Source organism: Abrus precatorius, unplaced genomic scaffold (genome assembly GCF_003935025.1).
Source record: "Abrus precatorius isolate BTA unplaced genomic scaffold, Abrus_2018 Scaffold3, whole genome shotgun sequence".
NCBI classification, from domain to species: Eukaryota; Viridiplantae; Streptophyta; class Magnoliopsida; order Fabales; family Fabaceae; genus Abrus; species Abrus precatorius.
In genome coordinates, this window is record NW_020874373.1 from 32,023,944 (window position 1) to 32,040,061 (window position 16,118).

A 16,118-nucleotide genomic window follows, 5' to 3' on the forward strand; every position below is an offset into this window, starting at 1 on the left:
TCCACCCAAAAAATATGTAAAATGTAATAGTATGCGGTTTTTTTATTTTAAATAATTCTATATTTCTACATTTTTAATTATTAATTTTTTTCATATTTAAAAATAAGTAATATATATTATTTAATTTAATTTTTTTTATAAAATAGTAAAAATTATTTAGAGAATATAACAAAAAAAATTAGAATACATAGTAAAAATTTATATATAATAAATTTTATTAAAAAATTAAAAAATATTAATAATATTAAATATTATAATTTTTAATAAAAATGTTATGTATTAATTTTTAGTATAAATACTTAAACACAAGTTGAAAAACCGTGTAATATGATATTCCAAAATTTAGTCGAAAGAAGACGTGTGTTCGAGAACAAGTAAACAACTAGTGTGTGTCTCCGTTGTAAAAGAAAAAGAGAGCACAAACGAATACGAAACACACACTCATAACGAAAACAAAAACAAAAACAGATTACAAAACCCAGCCAAAAAGCAAACCACTCAACTATTCAATTCTTTTCTTCTCTCTTGTGTTCTTTTCTCTCAGCACACATATACCATCTCCACTGCTTAATCGCGAAGAAACAAACACACACCAAAAGACATTCTACGGGTTGGTTCTGTTCTGTTCTGTTCTGTTCTGTTCTGGCTTGTCCACGTTGTGATTTAAGCGTTTCAACCAAGCCACCAAAACATGATCCACTCCTTTTCATGTCTTGTCTTCCAAAGGCCAAACTCAGTTTAAAGTTAAACTCTTTTTGCCTTTTTTTCCAAAAGGGTCACTCTCAAATAGCTCATCTCAGCAAAGGGTAAATAAAACAGATCTCAAATTTTGAAACTCTAATGGCGTGTCCTTTGAATTCCATCACCTACAACGGCACTATGTGCGCGTGTTCACCCGGTCACGTGCTCGACCACGTGACAAACAAATGCACCCTCTTTGATGGCAACTCCACCATCACCACCGACTCAGGCGTTGACTACTATGCTTTGAGCTTCCCTGAGACACTCTTCGCCTTTGACACCATCAAGAAGTTCACGCAGTCACAGGCTGTGTTCTTGGAAGCTACCCTTTTTATGCTTCTCTCTTGGCTTCTCTTTTGCTTCTTCCTCAGGTTCATGAACCTTGGTGATGGCCGCAATGTTTGGTTCAACATTAGGTGGTGGATCAGTAGATTGGATATTTGCTTTGCCACCAGACACTGGCTGGTTAGTTTTGTTTTGTTCTTTGATTTCATGAATCATGATGGCGGTTCAGCTTCGCAAATCACAATTCAACCTCATCCACAATAAAAAAAAAAAAAACATTTTTTGGTGTGTATATATATATATATATATATATATATATATATATAAGGTAGGATTTTTATGTTATGGTTGTTTTGTTTGGTAATTAATAATTTTGATCGGTGTCACGATGGGAATAATGGATAAAGAAAGTTGAGGGCTTTGCCTTGCCTGAATTCGTCCTTAATTATGCATGATTGCATGTTATGGTAACAGTTTGCTATGGTTGGAATTTGGTTAGATTCACCTTTGGTTCTTGTGGCTGTTCCTGAATCAGCATTACCATATATGCATGCTCTTGTAGTCATCTGTTGTTTAGTGCTATAAGCTATTATCATTTTCAAGTCATTTTATTATACTCATCAAAGGCAAATGAAACAATAGACATGTTGTGGTTAGCTGTGTGTATGAAAATGCTTTTCTATCTTTGTGCAGGAAGATCAGAAAGTAGTTACCAAACGCAAAACAGAACTTGGTGGAGCTTTCTCCATGGCAAGTTGGATACTGTTTATTGGTTTATTTGCTGCGTGAGTCTCTAATGCCTTATTTCACCATGTTGTCTGGATATCTTAGTGAAAAGCTGTTATTTATGCCTAATTATCCCTCTATTTCTCTTTGTCATGAATCATCATTTTATTCAACCTTCCATCAGGTTGTTGTACCAGATCATATCAAAGAGATCAATTGAGGTTCATAATGTAAGAGCAACGAATGGACCAGAATTGGCCTCTTTTGTCAATGACATGGAGTTCAATATAACAACTGTATCTAGTTTGAGCTGTGCAAATCTACGTAATCTAGGTAATTTAGTCGCTGGGAATCCTGGCTTTATTGATGAAAGAGTTGTTCCTCTGTCGGCTTTAGGAAATTACTCTTGTCACAACTCAAGCAAGGGGCCAACCATAGCACTCAAATGTATAAACTGCAAGCTCATCCATGATCAGATGTACATTTCATGGCAGTTTGTTGATCTCCCCAATAATCCTGCTACTGCTGTTGGTTTTGAGTTCAACCTTACTGCAATGGATATTGCTAGGAAACACAAGAGTTTTGTCAGTGGAACGCTAAAGAATGGAAGTGCTTTTGAGTTTGATGATAGGCCAGTTACATTCAGAGGGAAGCGATCAAATGTTTTGAAATTCAATTTGTTCCCTCGAATATACCATAATTTGCATGATCTAAAGCTCATACAGCCTTTATTTCATGAGTTCCTCCCTGGATCAGTTTCTCGTGATACAAATCAGCTTCGAGCATCACTTGAAAATTCTGCTGATGGACTGGTCAACACCACATTGTATATCAATTTTCTCTCTGATTATATTGTGGAAATCGATAAAGAGAGTATTCTGGGTCCTGGTAAGTATCTCTTGTACTTCTTGTATGTGCAAGCATTCTGTCGCAATTATTCTTGTAAGTGGTATTACTAATTTAGTTAGTAGTTCTTGACTTCCTTTCTTTTTCTCACTGCAGTTCTCATTGAATTTTTCTCATCTGTAGTCTTTACTTTGTTCATTCTTGTACTAGATACTATCAGCTTCTTCACCATCAAGTTCAACCATTCAATATTGAGTCTCTAATTCCTTCATTCTATATCTCATTTTCTAAAATGGAAATAACTTATATCTACAATCTGAATTGTTAAACTGCTTACTTGTCAAACTAATAAGCTCTATATTTTGTACTGATTTAGGCCTAATCAAAATTAGTAGATTAAACAGACTAAATCATTTGGCAGTAGTTAAGTTAATCCGTGGAATCATTAGTTTTCATTTGAAAGATACTGCATTGCTGTTAAAAAAACTGTCATGAATTAAGCATATTGCTATCTACTAGAATTGATAATGGATTGGAGCCTAATTTGGTCCAAGTCATTATAAGATGTGCTTTGATTATATACCCAGCTGATGTGGGATCTTAAACCAACAATATCGTTTCCTCAATAACCTTTCTGCATTAATATCCATTGTTGCTTCACGCTATTGATAATTTCATCTTTTTCTGTTTTCATGTGCAGTGAGCTTCCTTGCAGATCTTGGCGGCTTGTATTGCATTAGCATCGGCATTTTTTTCTACCTGTTGATACAGGTATATTACTTATTCCTTTCTTGATGTTATTCAGTTATGATTTCTTCATACTTCAAACTTTATGCTGTACAGTGGTTTAGGTTAAGATGAGATTCTCCTATAGGACTTGATCCTTTTATGTTGTAGAGGTAGGATGTGACATGGGATTATATTCAACTGCACAACGTCAGCCTTAGAAACTACCCGTTGGTGCAACTTATGCTTTATCAGCAGCAGTTGTTGACATGTATCACTGCTTATGATTTCTAATTCATTGGTGTTTATGGTTGTTAGAATTGCAGAATCCAATGTGTTTCAGCAAGACAGTAATTTATATCACTGGTTGAATTGCAAACAGCTTTGAATTGATGTGATTCCATATCACCCATGAGTCACATGATTTTTTTCTCTTTCGGTCTTCTTTTCTTTCACCAATTCTTATAAAAGAAATGGAAAATAAGCTTAGATTATTGAATGAAAAGGAATTGGAGGAGCACCACTAAGCGCACCCTCTACAGCCAAAACCCCATAATTCAATAGTTTAGTTGCCTTTTAAAAAAAGGCTTTGCACAGTCAACTCACTTTATATGCATCTTATTTGATTATATCACTGATACGTGTCTTTGAATCTTATGATTTGATACGAGTATGATTTATTCTAAAATTAGTTCGGCAATTCATGATTTGAATTGCGATTTGATAACCTAAGAGTGTGCCTGCCTATTTGCTAGGATAAGAGATGCGTGTATATCCTAATTAGAGACCAGAGTTATTCTTTTGTCTTCTACTGAATTCCCTTTCTTGTAGTTTGCAATGTATGATTCACATTATTATTTTCTCGTGAGACTCAGCACGTTCTGTATTTGTCTAACAATGCATCATAGATATTTGATCATTATGGATTTTAATTGCTCATAGTCTGATTAATTCATAGCCTTTTCATGATTATATTCCATATTGTCCTAACCTTCTATTGAATTCTAGTGTGAATATAGGATAAAGAAGCTCAGAAATGAAGATAGCATTTTGCGGAGAATTAGAAATCGGCGTAAAGCTCAAGAGCATTGGGACAAGGTAATTTATTTGTTCACTTGTTTAAACATCTTGTATATTTCACATTAATTTCCTTTTGCTCAATTTTATCCTTAATTGTTAGGTTATATTGCTGATATTTTCTCTTACAATCAGTTGAGGAAATATGTAAAGTACACCTATGACTGCCCTAGCATAGATGACAGTTTTAATAGCACTACAACGAAACCAGATTGTGGAGGGCTTATGTTGCATTCAATTCGTGGTAGTGGTTCATCACCTAGACTAAGGCAGAAAAGCAGAACAGATTCCATAAATTTGTACAAGAAACCCAGCTTACCTGCCAACAAGGTAAAGCTGTTGCATTGCACATTCTTCTAGAGTGCAGTTTGATTACCAAGTTGGATTCTTTTTTCTGGTTTGATATTGCACATTATTGATGATACCTGCATTTGGGAAGTCTGATGTCATTGACGAGTGTGCGAAAGTTCAAATTGTAGATGTGATCAAGTTATCTGCATTGTATTTTTCCTGTTTCCTCACTTCAAGCTGAAAGTAGTGCATTTATTATTAGTAGTAGTACTATTCTTAAGAGTTTAGGGTTTAGGTGACCATGATTATTTCTGTCAATTTAAAGTAATCTAATGCTTGTTACTAAATTCTTTGTATGACGATGATGACTCTGCTGCACCTTTTTGGCTTTCCATTTGGTAAATCAATATAATCTTCCTACCTTCCTTTTAGAACATATGTTGGCTAATCAAATGATTTTACATGCCAAAAATATTACATCTTGATTGACCTCTGAGTTGGCTGCCAAAGTAATTAGTTGCCATAAATAACTGCTGGCAATATGTCCACAATAAATTATGGGAACCAGCTAGGTCTTTGGGGGCTTGAAGGTAGCCCATTTTCTTGATATCTTGTAAATATTAGTGGTACTACCTTCTTTTTGTTCTTTCGACATGTTACACTAAGAGATTATGATCCTCTTCTGTCTCTCTATTTGCACTTACTCCTGAGGACTTTAGTGGCTAAAGTGCAATACTGGTTGTGTCATATGTAATATATTTATGTTATGTAGGGAACGTATCATATGTTAGGAGTGCTTACTATGAGAGACAAGGAGAGCAAATATTTCCCATTGGATTTTAATAATCAATATTAGCCTTTTGAAAAGCTACATGAGTCACATGACTAGTTAAAATAAGTCACATAAATGATGGTCTAGTTTCAGACTGTAATACTGTTTTCACCAGTATCCAACTGTCAAAATATGTTTCTCTCATCTCATGACAAACTCTCATGTCGCATGTCCTCTGTATGTAGTTTAAGCTATGTAGTTAACTTGGTTGGCTTGTAGCTTGTTTTTCCATTAACAAAATGGGTGAACATAAATTACATAATCATTATTTTTAATTTTCATCTTTCAATGTCTTGTCTTCCAGTCATTGAGCTGCAAGCCACTAGGATCCACAAATGATATCAAACTGCATTCTGAAAATATGACGAAGCAGCAGAATGTTGGTTCATGCAAAGATTCCCCTCAGTCTCAACCTCAAGAATCTTCTGTTATTGATGATAACTTCATTCCTCCTCCACCTTTACTAGGTACAAATTATTTTGAGGTCATACCAGCTTACTAATTTTTTATTTTCTAAGTTTTGAAAATTGTTGGTGCCTTTTCTTACCTCTCATACATTAAACTTGTATGCAAATGCAATGCAGAATTCAAGGGTAGTTCTGAAATGGACATTTCCGACATTCAGAGGAATCTCAAAAATTTGTACGAGTATAATGCCATGCTAAGGGAAAAATTATTAACTGCACAGTCTATGCTCCATTCTTCCTCATCTAGGCATTCTTCAGTGAAAAACAAGGAAACTTAGCAGAGGTATCTTTGCGAACAGGAGTTTTTATCTGTGTGCGTTGTTCAGATTGATCCATGATTTTTGCAAGCATGGATGTTCTACAATGAAAGTTGATTCTTGATTGAAAACTGACCAAAGGGACCTATTGATTGCACAATCTTTGCAAAATGAAAGCAAGAATATCCTGCGCGGAGAAACCTTAGCACGCGGCCAGATATTCGAAGCTTCCTAGTGTGGACAAAGTATGATGACCCCCACGTGTGAGAAAGTGATTTTGGTATCATCTGTTATTCTTTTCATGTTCTTGTGTAATTGATTTTCCCTTTTTTTCATGAAACCTTGTATAGCTAGTGTTTTGTTTTGTGCACAGGGTGGTGGCAATGATTCAATGAACTTGTTCTTGCGGGCATTATTAATGTGAATGAAGAGGCCTTAACAATGTATCATAATTGTCACTTTTTATTCTTTATTTTGAGAATTTTGTATGTTATGATATGCAGAGTAACTTCTAAATTTTTAGTAGAGATAATGGCATCCAAAGAGAATGTTCCCTTTGTAGGGTTGGAACGGATACACACAGCTGTGTAGGGGCCATCAAAGATTCAAAATTACATTTGAGTGATAATAACGTTATTTATTTCGATGTGATGGAGGCTTAGGTGGGGGTGTTTTTTTTCCAAATATTCCTGAAGTTGTCAGCATTGACTTCTAAATTCAGATGTCAATTCCTTCGTGGCTATTATTGGGATGAAGACTTGAGTTTTGTACTGTTACCTTGTAAATAATGGATGAAATTATTTATGGAAGATGACTGGTTTACTATGGATTTAAAAAACAAAATAAAATTGAATTGACAAGCTGATTTTTCTAACAATAATTAAAAATAAAATCAGAAAGTTATTAAATTAATAGAATTGAACTAGCAATAATTAGTAAGTAATTAAAAGATATTTAATTATTCTAATGTTTTAAAAGAATAAGAAATTAGTGTACTGAGTTAGCTCGTTACAAATGGTCGATTTAGCTCAAGTCAGTAAATACGTGAAGAAGCAGAGAGAGAGAGAAAGAGAGAGAGAGAGATTTATCAGCCAATCAGTGTGAGCATGACCCATAACTACCTAAAAAATTGACAACTTTCACATCTTGAGATGGCATCAAGAATGATAAATAACTATAAAAAACTATTGTTACATTAATTTTTCTAAACCAAAAAAGTTTCATGGCTACAAAATAAAAAAGTAAGTGTTGTCTGTATAAAAAATAAGATAAATGTGTCAATAAAAAATAGTTGAATAATGGGGAAAAAGGGAGTAAGGAAATAAAATCCCCCACCTTGAACAGACACTTGATTATGAGGCCATTAACTCTCTTGTATAAACTTTAAAACCAAGATAAACAGACTCATATTTGAAGAAATTGAACATGTGAAATTTAAACAAAATAAAAAATGAAAGGCAATTTTTTCTTTTGCTTCATAAACCAACTTGATAACCATCTGTATCGACAAGAAACAAAATCAACTGCAAGGATAATGAATCAACATGCCATTACTTGAATAGTGTATTATTACAGGTAATGTTTTTCTCATAGATAATCTTTTCAAACTATCGTTATGCTATTATGAGTGCTAACTCCATAGTCATAATTACAAGGTATGCTCTTTTTTATTAATGACATGTCTAGAATTATGCCCCACAAACTTCCCTTCATGCAGTACATTAAGCTTCACAAATTTATTTGTATTGCATTGGATTTTATACATCAAATATCTAACAGCACAGGCACAATCTTGCTCATGAATAAGCCAATCCCTTATCAAACAGATGAAAAGGTAGCAGCAACGTGACAGTTTCACAAAAGCTAGAACAAAATTAATTGAACAAAGTTTAAAGTAGCAAAATTAGTACCACAATAGTCTATTTAACAAGATTTCGTTAAATGACTTATCTTTTTTATACTCAAATACCAGGATGTTTGTATTTCAGTAATTGTAATAGGCAAATATATCAGACAATTTATTTTATCCATGATCACCAAGCCACAGTATGACCTTGCAAAGATTACAAACTTGGAAAGTCTACTAGTACTTTCAATTTGCTCGTGAACAACAGGGTTTCAGGAGCACATTGCCTTCTCCAACAGCTCCTGCAATTGTCCGTTCTGATATGCCTCTGTAGCCACACAAAAAAGTGAGAGGAAGGCAAGTATTTTCTAGAAATCAAGTGATAGTAATAATGTGACGAAATCAGTTATTAGATTTATCCCTGATATGTCCCTGTTGGTCATGTTTAAGTCATTATTCCACCAGTGAAGCAAACCAAATTATTAAGCATTAGAAAAATAAGATGCCAATAAGACCAGGGCAACATTGATATGAGATCATTATTGTAGAAAACAATGATTGAGGCAAAATAATGCACTAAAACCAGAAAGCTGAGTGAGTGACATACCAACAGTGATATCACAGCCACCAAAAAACTCTCCTTCTATGTAAAGTTGAGGAAATGTAGGCCAACTGGAGTACTCCTTCAGTCCTTGGCGCAACATGTCATTTTCGAGCACATTTATCGTTTCAAAAGGCACATTAAGAGACTTCAATATTTGCACCACCGTGTTTGAGAATCCACACTGCGGAAAGTCTTTAGTTCCCTTCATAAACAGAACTACTTTATTGGAAGCAATAACTTTATCCAAGGTAGACTTCAATTGAGGAGTCAACGCTGAAACAAACCAAAACCAAAAGTAACAATTTTTGCCACTGAAATTTGAAAAAACAAAAAGATATAGGATACACACAATATTATATCATCATTATTACAAAGGGTACATATAATCACGACACTTTAGTGTATTTGGAAACACGTTGAAAAACCCATGAAGGTATGTCCATGTCCATTCAAACGTGAATTCAATCTTGCTCCAACAAACACCGTTTGAATTCAAACTTGCTCAATACCAACACCTATTTGAGACCCTCATCTTTCTCTTCTTGCTACATCACACTGTCTAGCCGTCATATCTCTGACTTCTCTCTCTCCTATTCCAATATCTCTCTCTAGGGGTATCTACCAAACATTCTTTCCTTTTACCAATGTAGTTATGACTAGTGAAAATTCAATTGACTTGAAGATTTGAAGCTATTCACTAAAAGGGGTTGGCGTAAATTATGAAAAGCTGAAGTTTGCAATTCATGTGGAAACCGCAAAGATTGAAACTTTAATGTGTTTAAATGGAAACCCATGAAAGGAAAGAGGGGTAGAAGTACCAGAGGAGCAACGAATGGTTGTGGAAGAGCGTTTGGATTTGGGATGGAGGTGGGAGTGAGAGTGAAGTTTGTGGGTCAGAGAAAGAGGTGGCAGAGACAGTGTTAAGGTTGTTACTCCAACAACGTGGGAATGGAACGATGATGCTGTTCTTGGCTGCAACTGCAACTGCAACGGCAACGACTTAACGCTGTAACACCACGACATGCTTTGCTTCCAAACACCAACCACCACACTTTCCTCCAAATATCTTACTCTTCTCTTCGACTGCTACCCTATTCGATCTTTGTCTCGTTGAAGAAGTGTTATACTATTTATTTATTTCTTCTCAAAATATGGTCAAGGCATTATCACATTTATTTTAAATAGAGTATGTTACTCCTTTCACACAAAAATTTCGCTAAGAACTATCATTCTACTTTTGTCGAAGCTAAGATACTCAAATGAAATAGCAAATTAATCATCATCATCCAGTATTTGGTGCATAGATATTCTTAAATTTAAGTAAAAATTTTTAAAATGGAAATTTAGATTAAAAAATATGTATACTTATGTTTATTTTTAAGTATATATTAAAACAGAAAAATATTTAATATTATATAAAAAGATATGTCCATCAATTTTAAAGAATTTAAAATTTACTTTCTAAAAATAATTAAGAATGGAATGTGTTTCCTAAGAATGGGTATTTTAAAATATTGAACCATTCTAAAAATTTAATTTAATATAAAAAATAAATCAAAACAATTAATTTTAGAGTATAAATTACAAAGATTTCCAGAGAGAATGAAGAAATTTTAAAATATTAAAAAAATGTAATTAATTTAAAATTTTAAAAAGTTGAAAACTTAAAAATTAGGCTTAATTGCACTTTTTCTCCTATACTTCAATATATCTATATTTTTTATCTTTTTAATTTTAATTACTCATATTTAGTTTTTTTAATTTTTTAAATGTTCAAATTACCTTCTTCACCTCCAAAATTTTATCGAATGACTAATAAAAATATAATGAAAGTATGTCATTTTAATGATTTATATAAAAAAGAAAAGAAAATTTATAAAATATAATAAAGCTTTTGTTTTAGAGTCAATAACTTAATTTGAACATTTAAAAAAATAGAATTAAATGTAAGTAATTAAAATTAGAGAAACAAAAGTTTTATATACATTCAGGCATAGAAATAAAAAGTGCAATTAAATTTTATGAAAATTTTTAAAAAAATTGTAAAGATAAAAGTAAGTTTTTAATGATGACGCAATTAAAGAAGTTTTCACCTTTTAATTCGGTAAGTTTGCACCAAAATTCACCCTTATTCAAGAATAATTGAATAAAGACACAAATTTTGTATATAAAAACTTCTTGTCTATACTTATATGAAGTATGAGCTCAGTATTGCTTATTCAAGGATCCACCCGACTTAGTGCCTCTTTATATACCTTTCAAAACTAAGTATACACACTTTTTGAGACAAGAGAAAAACCACTTTCTAGTAGAAGTTTACAAAGTGCATGTTTGATTTTACGGTTAAAAATGCACTAGAAGAATTCTTATAAATATTCTAAAGAAACTACAAGTATACAAATAGGCTTTTACCCCCACCACGTTATATTGAAAGACGGAAAGACACTATTATACCCCTCTCCATAAGGTATGATGAATCCAACGCATAGTGATAGTGTCATGATTTTAAGAAAAATGAAAATTTCCGAATCCTAGAGGGAAACCTTGAACATAAATAGTCTGTGGTGTGTAAGACACAGAAAGAACATTAATGAATGCTAACTAATTGTTCCTGCATGTAGTCATTTGTTTGTTTTAAAGATTAAGCTTAATTTCCTCGTTTAACATACCTTGAAGTTGCTTTGTGATTAATCATGTTCGTAAGTATGTTTTATAGGATATTAAAAAAAAAAGACTGAACTTAAGGAATTTTACCACTGCACAAATGCCACCAAGGACAATTATTGATCTAATACTAGTAACACAATTTTAATGATTGAATGAAATTCATGAGAAAACAACTAAATAGGAGAATTGAACAGCCACGTTGTATATCCTCCATGAATTTTTCCACATAAAAAAGTATGATTAGAAACGTGTATCGGAATATGCTTTTAGCATTTACTCATGTCACCTTTCTGAAGTGATGCACCATGTCTCTAACCTTATACCGAGTCTATTTTTCACTCCTATAAGCACCTTCATAAGCTAAGAAGATTACTGTAAAGATAAAAAAAAATCAGAAGTCACTTTAACAAAGTTCAATAGCAAGATATGAATGGAATACAAAATCATGAGTTTAGTATATCCCTTTTCATCAGGAAAAAGATATTGGTGTAGTTAGGAAAGAGACATAAAACAAGCTATTGATCTTCATCTGTTGAAATGTCAATCCCCATCAGTGACAGTTCTTCACGCAGCAAATTTACATTCTTTAAATGTACACCTCTGATACCGACTTCAATTGCTGCCTCCACATTTTTTTGCCTGAGACAATAACAACAATATAAAACATGCAAACATAAATCATTTATTTTGTCAAATCAAATAAATTAAACTCTTCCAATCCACCTCATACTTTATTTGCACAAATCATTTATTTTGTCACAGAACAGGCATTCTGGAAGAGTACCACTCCCTTCTCAAGAATCATTAAAAAAAATCATTTTCACAGAGATTAAATTGAAAAAGCTAGATAGTGGCAAGGAGGAAATAGAAATAATCTGTAGGTATCACAAATATCTGTTTCTTGAGAAAAGAAGCAGAGAACGATGTTGATATTTGGTGGCAAGATGCCACTGCACACATGCACATACACATGAATACAGACTTGTTATGAATGTATCACTGATAAATGATAAGTGATATTGCAGTTTGATTTTAATTAAAAATACAGCATATAGAAAGTGTACAAACCTGTCATCTACAAAAATACAATTTTCTGGATCAACTTGAAGATGCCTCAGAACTTCCATGTAGAATTCAGTATCAGGCTTCCTCTTTCCTGAAACACATTGTAAATCATGATAGTTTGAATGTGTGCTTTTAACCCTCACATAAAGCGTAACTAGGAACCGGCAGAATCATAAGTTTGATTTGTCCCACTAGAATCTATATAATAGCAAATAACAAGTGATGATCAACATAATAAGAGGCATAAAGAGAGAATAGCCCAATGAATGGAAGCCAGATTATGTATTATACCATGTTTACACGAACAAAATGTCCAAGATAAATATTTTGATAGTTTTAACTTGCCTTCAATCAACTGGTACCTACAATACAAAATATTCTGTAGAATGCCATGAAAAGAAAAAGAGGAAAAAACACAGTAGAAAAGCAATTGTCTTACCATACAGGATAGTTTGTAAAAGCATGCATCTCATAATTGTTTTTCTTTAAAGCAAGAAGCAATTGTTCAATGCCTTCTATGTATGAATATCCACTTCTCATACAAGTTTTAAGGCCTGCCAGAAAATTAGAAACACACACGCAACTTAGTAGCTTTATCAAAATAGAAGGGGCTTTGCACGCAAGAATGACACATTCAGCTCACTTGCTCTTATTGAATTTCAATTTTGACACCTGATGTATAGACTGATACCTACTAGCAAAGAAAAAGTAACATGATACAGGACAAGGGAGGTTAAGGACAACTATATACATTCGGGATTGGGGTCTTGTACTCTTGTTCATGGCACTTAGCACTAGAACCGTTCATGCCAAGGTTATCAAAACTATTCAAATCGTGAATTTCTCTTCAAGCAAATTTTTGAATTGTAAATTGTATCAAATTGTAAGATTCAGGGAGGCGATCAAGAAATAACTTGAAATATATCATATAAATGAAACAAACTCTTGGATTGACACAAAATTCACTTAAAGATTCTTTTAGCTTCCCATGTCAAGCTGCTATGAGTAACTGCTCAATCACCATCTCATTCTAGGAGAAACAATAACTGGTACAACTTCCAGAAGGAGATAATTTTAGCATGAGTCACATGAAAGCTAACATGTTGAGTATTCTCATTACTCTAGACCATATGGAAGGACCATAGCCAATTTCTAACTCATCTGAATCAGTTTGATATTTTACCTAAAATCTCAAAATATGCAAGTTGCAATTCTTAAAAAATGACATGTTTAATGTATTAAATTAAATCATTGATCTAGAGTATGATAAAGTTAGATCTGTCTAATCCACAACATACATGACTAATACTTAGCTATCAGCTCCATCCAGCAACAAAATCTTAGACCAACCTTCTAAATCAAAATCCCTTCCATCCTTAAAAAATTTTCTTGCTAGCTCCATCTGGAACAAAATGAGACAGAATGATAAGAAGAGTGTTGTTGAAAGTATAAAATTATCAAACCATTGAAGTTCTAAGAAACTAGAAAGTGCAAAATGAAGACCACGGCAATACAACACCAAAAACAAAAGGAAAAAAAAAAAAGAGAGAGAGAGAGAGAGAGTGAGTGAAAATACATAGATGTTATGACCCTTTAACCATATAAGGCTACGTAATTATGTGAAATAAGTATATATGACGTAATGGTTCAAAGATTTGAAAACCCCCCAAAATACCCTATGTGCAATTCAATTCAAAATCCAAACACTAATGTAATTGGTGACTTAAAAGTTTTGAACTTCATACAAAACATGAAAAAGGGTCCATAATTTGCAGTGAAATATAACAGTTTTTTACCTCATCAATCAAACCCTTTTCGAACTCAATCCATGATGTGGGGTGCTTACAATCTATGAGTTCCTTCAAAGACATTCCGAAGAAGGCAGGGACATCTTGGTAAAAAGGGTCACGAACAAGGGTATCCATGATATCAAATAGCAGAATGGGAACCTTTCTCTTGGAATTGTTGGTGAATGCCATGCTAGTGATTGAACTTGAAAGTGAAGGTTTCAATCTTAATTTGAGATACAAATGTTTTGTTGGTATTGCTTGGAACAAACAACAGATAGAGATTGAGGGTACTCCAATTCCCATTGACACCATTTTCCTATTTTACTGTAATTCCTTGCATGCTGCTTCAACTTCCTTTCTTTTTTCTCTTCTATATCCTCTAGTTTTGGCCATAACCATAACCTATTTCAATATATCTTATTAATATAATAATTCCGCTTATTTTGTTTTTCTATCTATTAAAAAATACTCGATATTTGTGATGGCTGGTGGTGGTTCAATACTACATCCCCACCACATCATTGGGCTTTAATTGAATTTTCTTTTTGTTTTTTTCTTTTGGTCAAATTTTGCACTGTTTGATTTTCTTCCCTACAATTTTGGGCTTGACCTGCTTAGCAGCATATATATAAAAATTGTAGTTAGTTGTCTCTTGAATTGTTATTGAAGAAGCGGACCAAAAGTGCTGACTTTTTTTTAAAGCATTATAAGTTAATTAAGTAGTTACAATAATATATATATATATATATATATATATATATATATATATTGTAAATGATAAGCTAGCAAAATTTTTTATGCATAATGATCTAACAATTATTTGCAAGCCCATGTAACCATGAAAAAGGTATCTTTATGCCTAGAATTTATGGGAAAAATTAAATTTTATGCTGTACTATATTAACGACAAAAGTCATTATTAAATCACTGTCATCATGTAGATAAGTTGATTGAGATTATTTTAGCTTAATCAATTTTCTTGAACTCGAATAAAAATATACAATTACATTAAAATTTAACAAGAAGAGCTTTGTACTTTGAATATCTCTAATCATAATATTCATCAAAATTGCTTAACTCATTAATGAATCTCATTATGAAGCACCAGTAATTATTTACCTTTTACTATTTAAATAACTTCACAAAAATTACCAAGTAAATCCTACACTCTTCATCTTCATATTTTATTAATATTTTTATTTGCTTTAACTATACAACTTGACCCACTCTTTTACAAGACCCTGTGTAGCTTATAGAACTAACTTGGGCACTCATCATGGGATTCTAAGAGCGCAACTATAGTCTCTATGTTACAACTTTTTTCAAGTAAAAAATAAATAAATACTTTTTATTAAATTTATTTTTTAAGGCATGTTTAATTTTATGTGTGAATTGAAGTTTATTTTAACACTATTAGTTATAATTTCAATAATATTTTAATGTGATTCTAAAGACATACTTATAGATATTCTAAATGTGTATTTCATACAACGTTAAATTCAAACTAATACACGTTACAAACACAAAATAGTAGTTTTTGTTTAATTTTATGTTCATTTATTATATTTTAACACCAATCTAAATTTAATTTAATGTATATTTAGAAACGCATTAAAAACTTTATAAATATAAATTCAACCCAAAAATTATAACTAATAACATTAAAATAGATGTGAATTTACTTGTATATTAACATGAAACTAAATATGTTATTAATAATTTGATTTTTATTAAATTCAATGATATTATATCATTCATATAATCAAACTCCCTTAGTGGGATAATCAGATTTGTTGTTGCTAAGTGATTGAAGTCCAAAAGAAATGGTTGAAAAACATATTATAAAATAAGTTGTCCTAAAAGTACATTATTTGCCCCACTAATTTTTTCCTGAAATT

At 32.4% G+C, this 16,118-nt stretch overlaps 3 protein-coding genes across 4 annotated transcripts; 1 reads left to right on the forward strand and 2 right to left on the reverse strand.

Moving 5' to 3' along the window:
* Positions 1-321: 321 nt before the first annotated feature.
* Positions 322-7,072, forward strand: LOC113861123. Of its 2 annotated transcripts, XR_003504117.1 has the most exons (9): positions 323-1,206; positions 1,720-1,811; positions 1,937-2,640; positions 3,299-3,369; positions 4,333-4,422; positions 4,537-4,731; positions 5,829-5,991; positions 6,109-6,528; positions 6,622-7,072. XR_003504117.1 is itself a non-coding variant. In XM_027493742.1 (8 exons), the coding sequence occupies exons 1-8, from the start codon at positions 841-843 to the stop codon at positions 6,267-6,269; spliced, it is 1,842 nt and encodes a 613-aa protein (XP_027349543.1). In that variant the 5' UTR covers positions 322-840; the 3' UTR covers positions 6,270-7,069. The 2 variants fall into 2 exon arrangements, 1 of the variants encoding a protein (XP_027349543.1); XM_027493742.1 differs by having other exon boundaries at positions 322-1,206; positions 6,109-7,069.
* A 714-nt stretch (positions 7,073-7,786) lies between these two features.
* Positions 7,787-9,848, reverse strand: LOC113863880 (monothiol glutaredoxin-S14, chloroplastic). Its single transcript, XM_027497645.1, has 3 exons — positions 9,517-9,848; positions 8,702-8,971; positions 7,787-8,422 (listed from the first exon to the last, which is right to left on the reverse strand). Exons 1-3 carry the CDS (start codon positions 9,719-9,721, stop codon positions 8,367-8,369), a joined length of 531 nt encoding a protein of 176 aa, XP_027353446.1. The 5' UTR covers positions 9,722-9,848; the 3' UTR covers positions 7,787-8,366.
* LOC113863879 (flavin mononucleotide hydrolase 1, chloroplatic) lies at positions 8,106-14,650 on the reverse strand. The gene is made up of 8 exons (XM_027497643.1): positions 14,227-14,650; positions 13,781-13,832; positions 12,870-12,984; positions 12,722-12,792; positions 12,434-12,521; positions 11,652-12,004; positions 8,702-8,971; positions 8,106-8,422 (listed from the first exon to the last, which is right to left on the reverse strand). The coding sequence occupies exons 1-6, from the start codon at positions 14,530-14,532 to the stop codon at positions 11,881-11,883; spliced, it is 756 nt and encodes a 251-aa protein (XP_027353444.1). The 5' UTR covers positions 14,533-14,650; the 3' UTR covers positions 8,106-8,422; positions 8,702-8,971; positions 11,652-11,880.
* Positions 14,651-16,118: the final 1,468 nt, after the last annotated feature.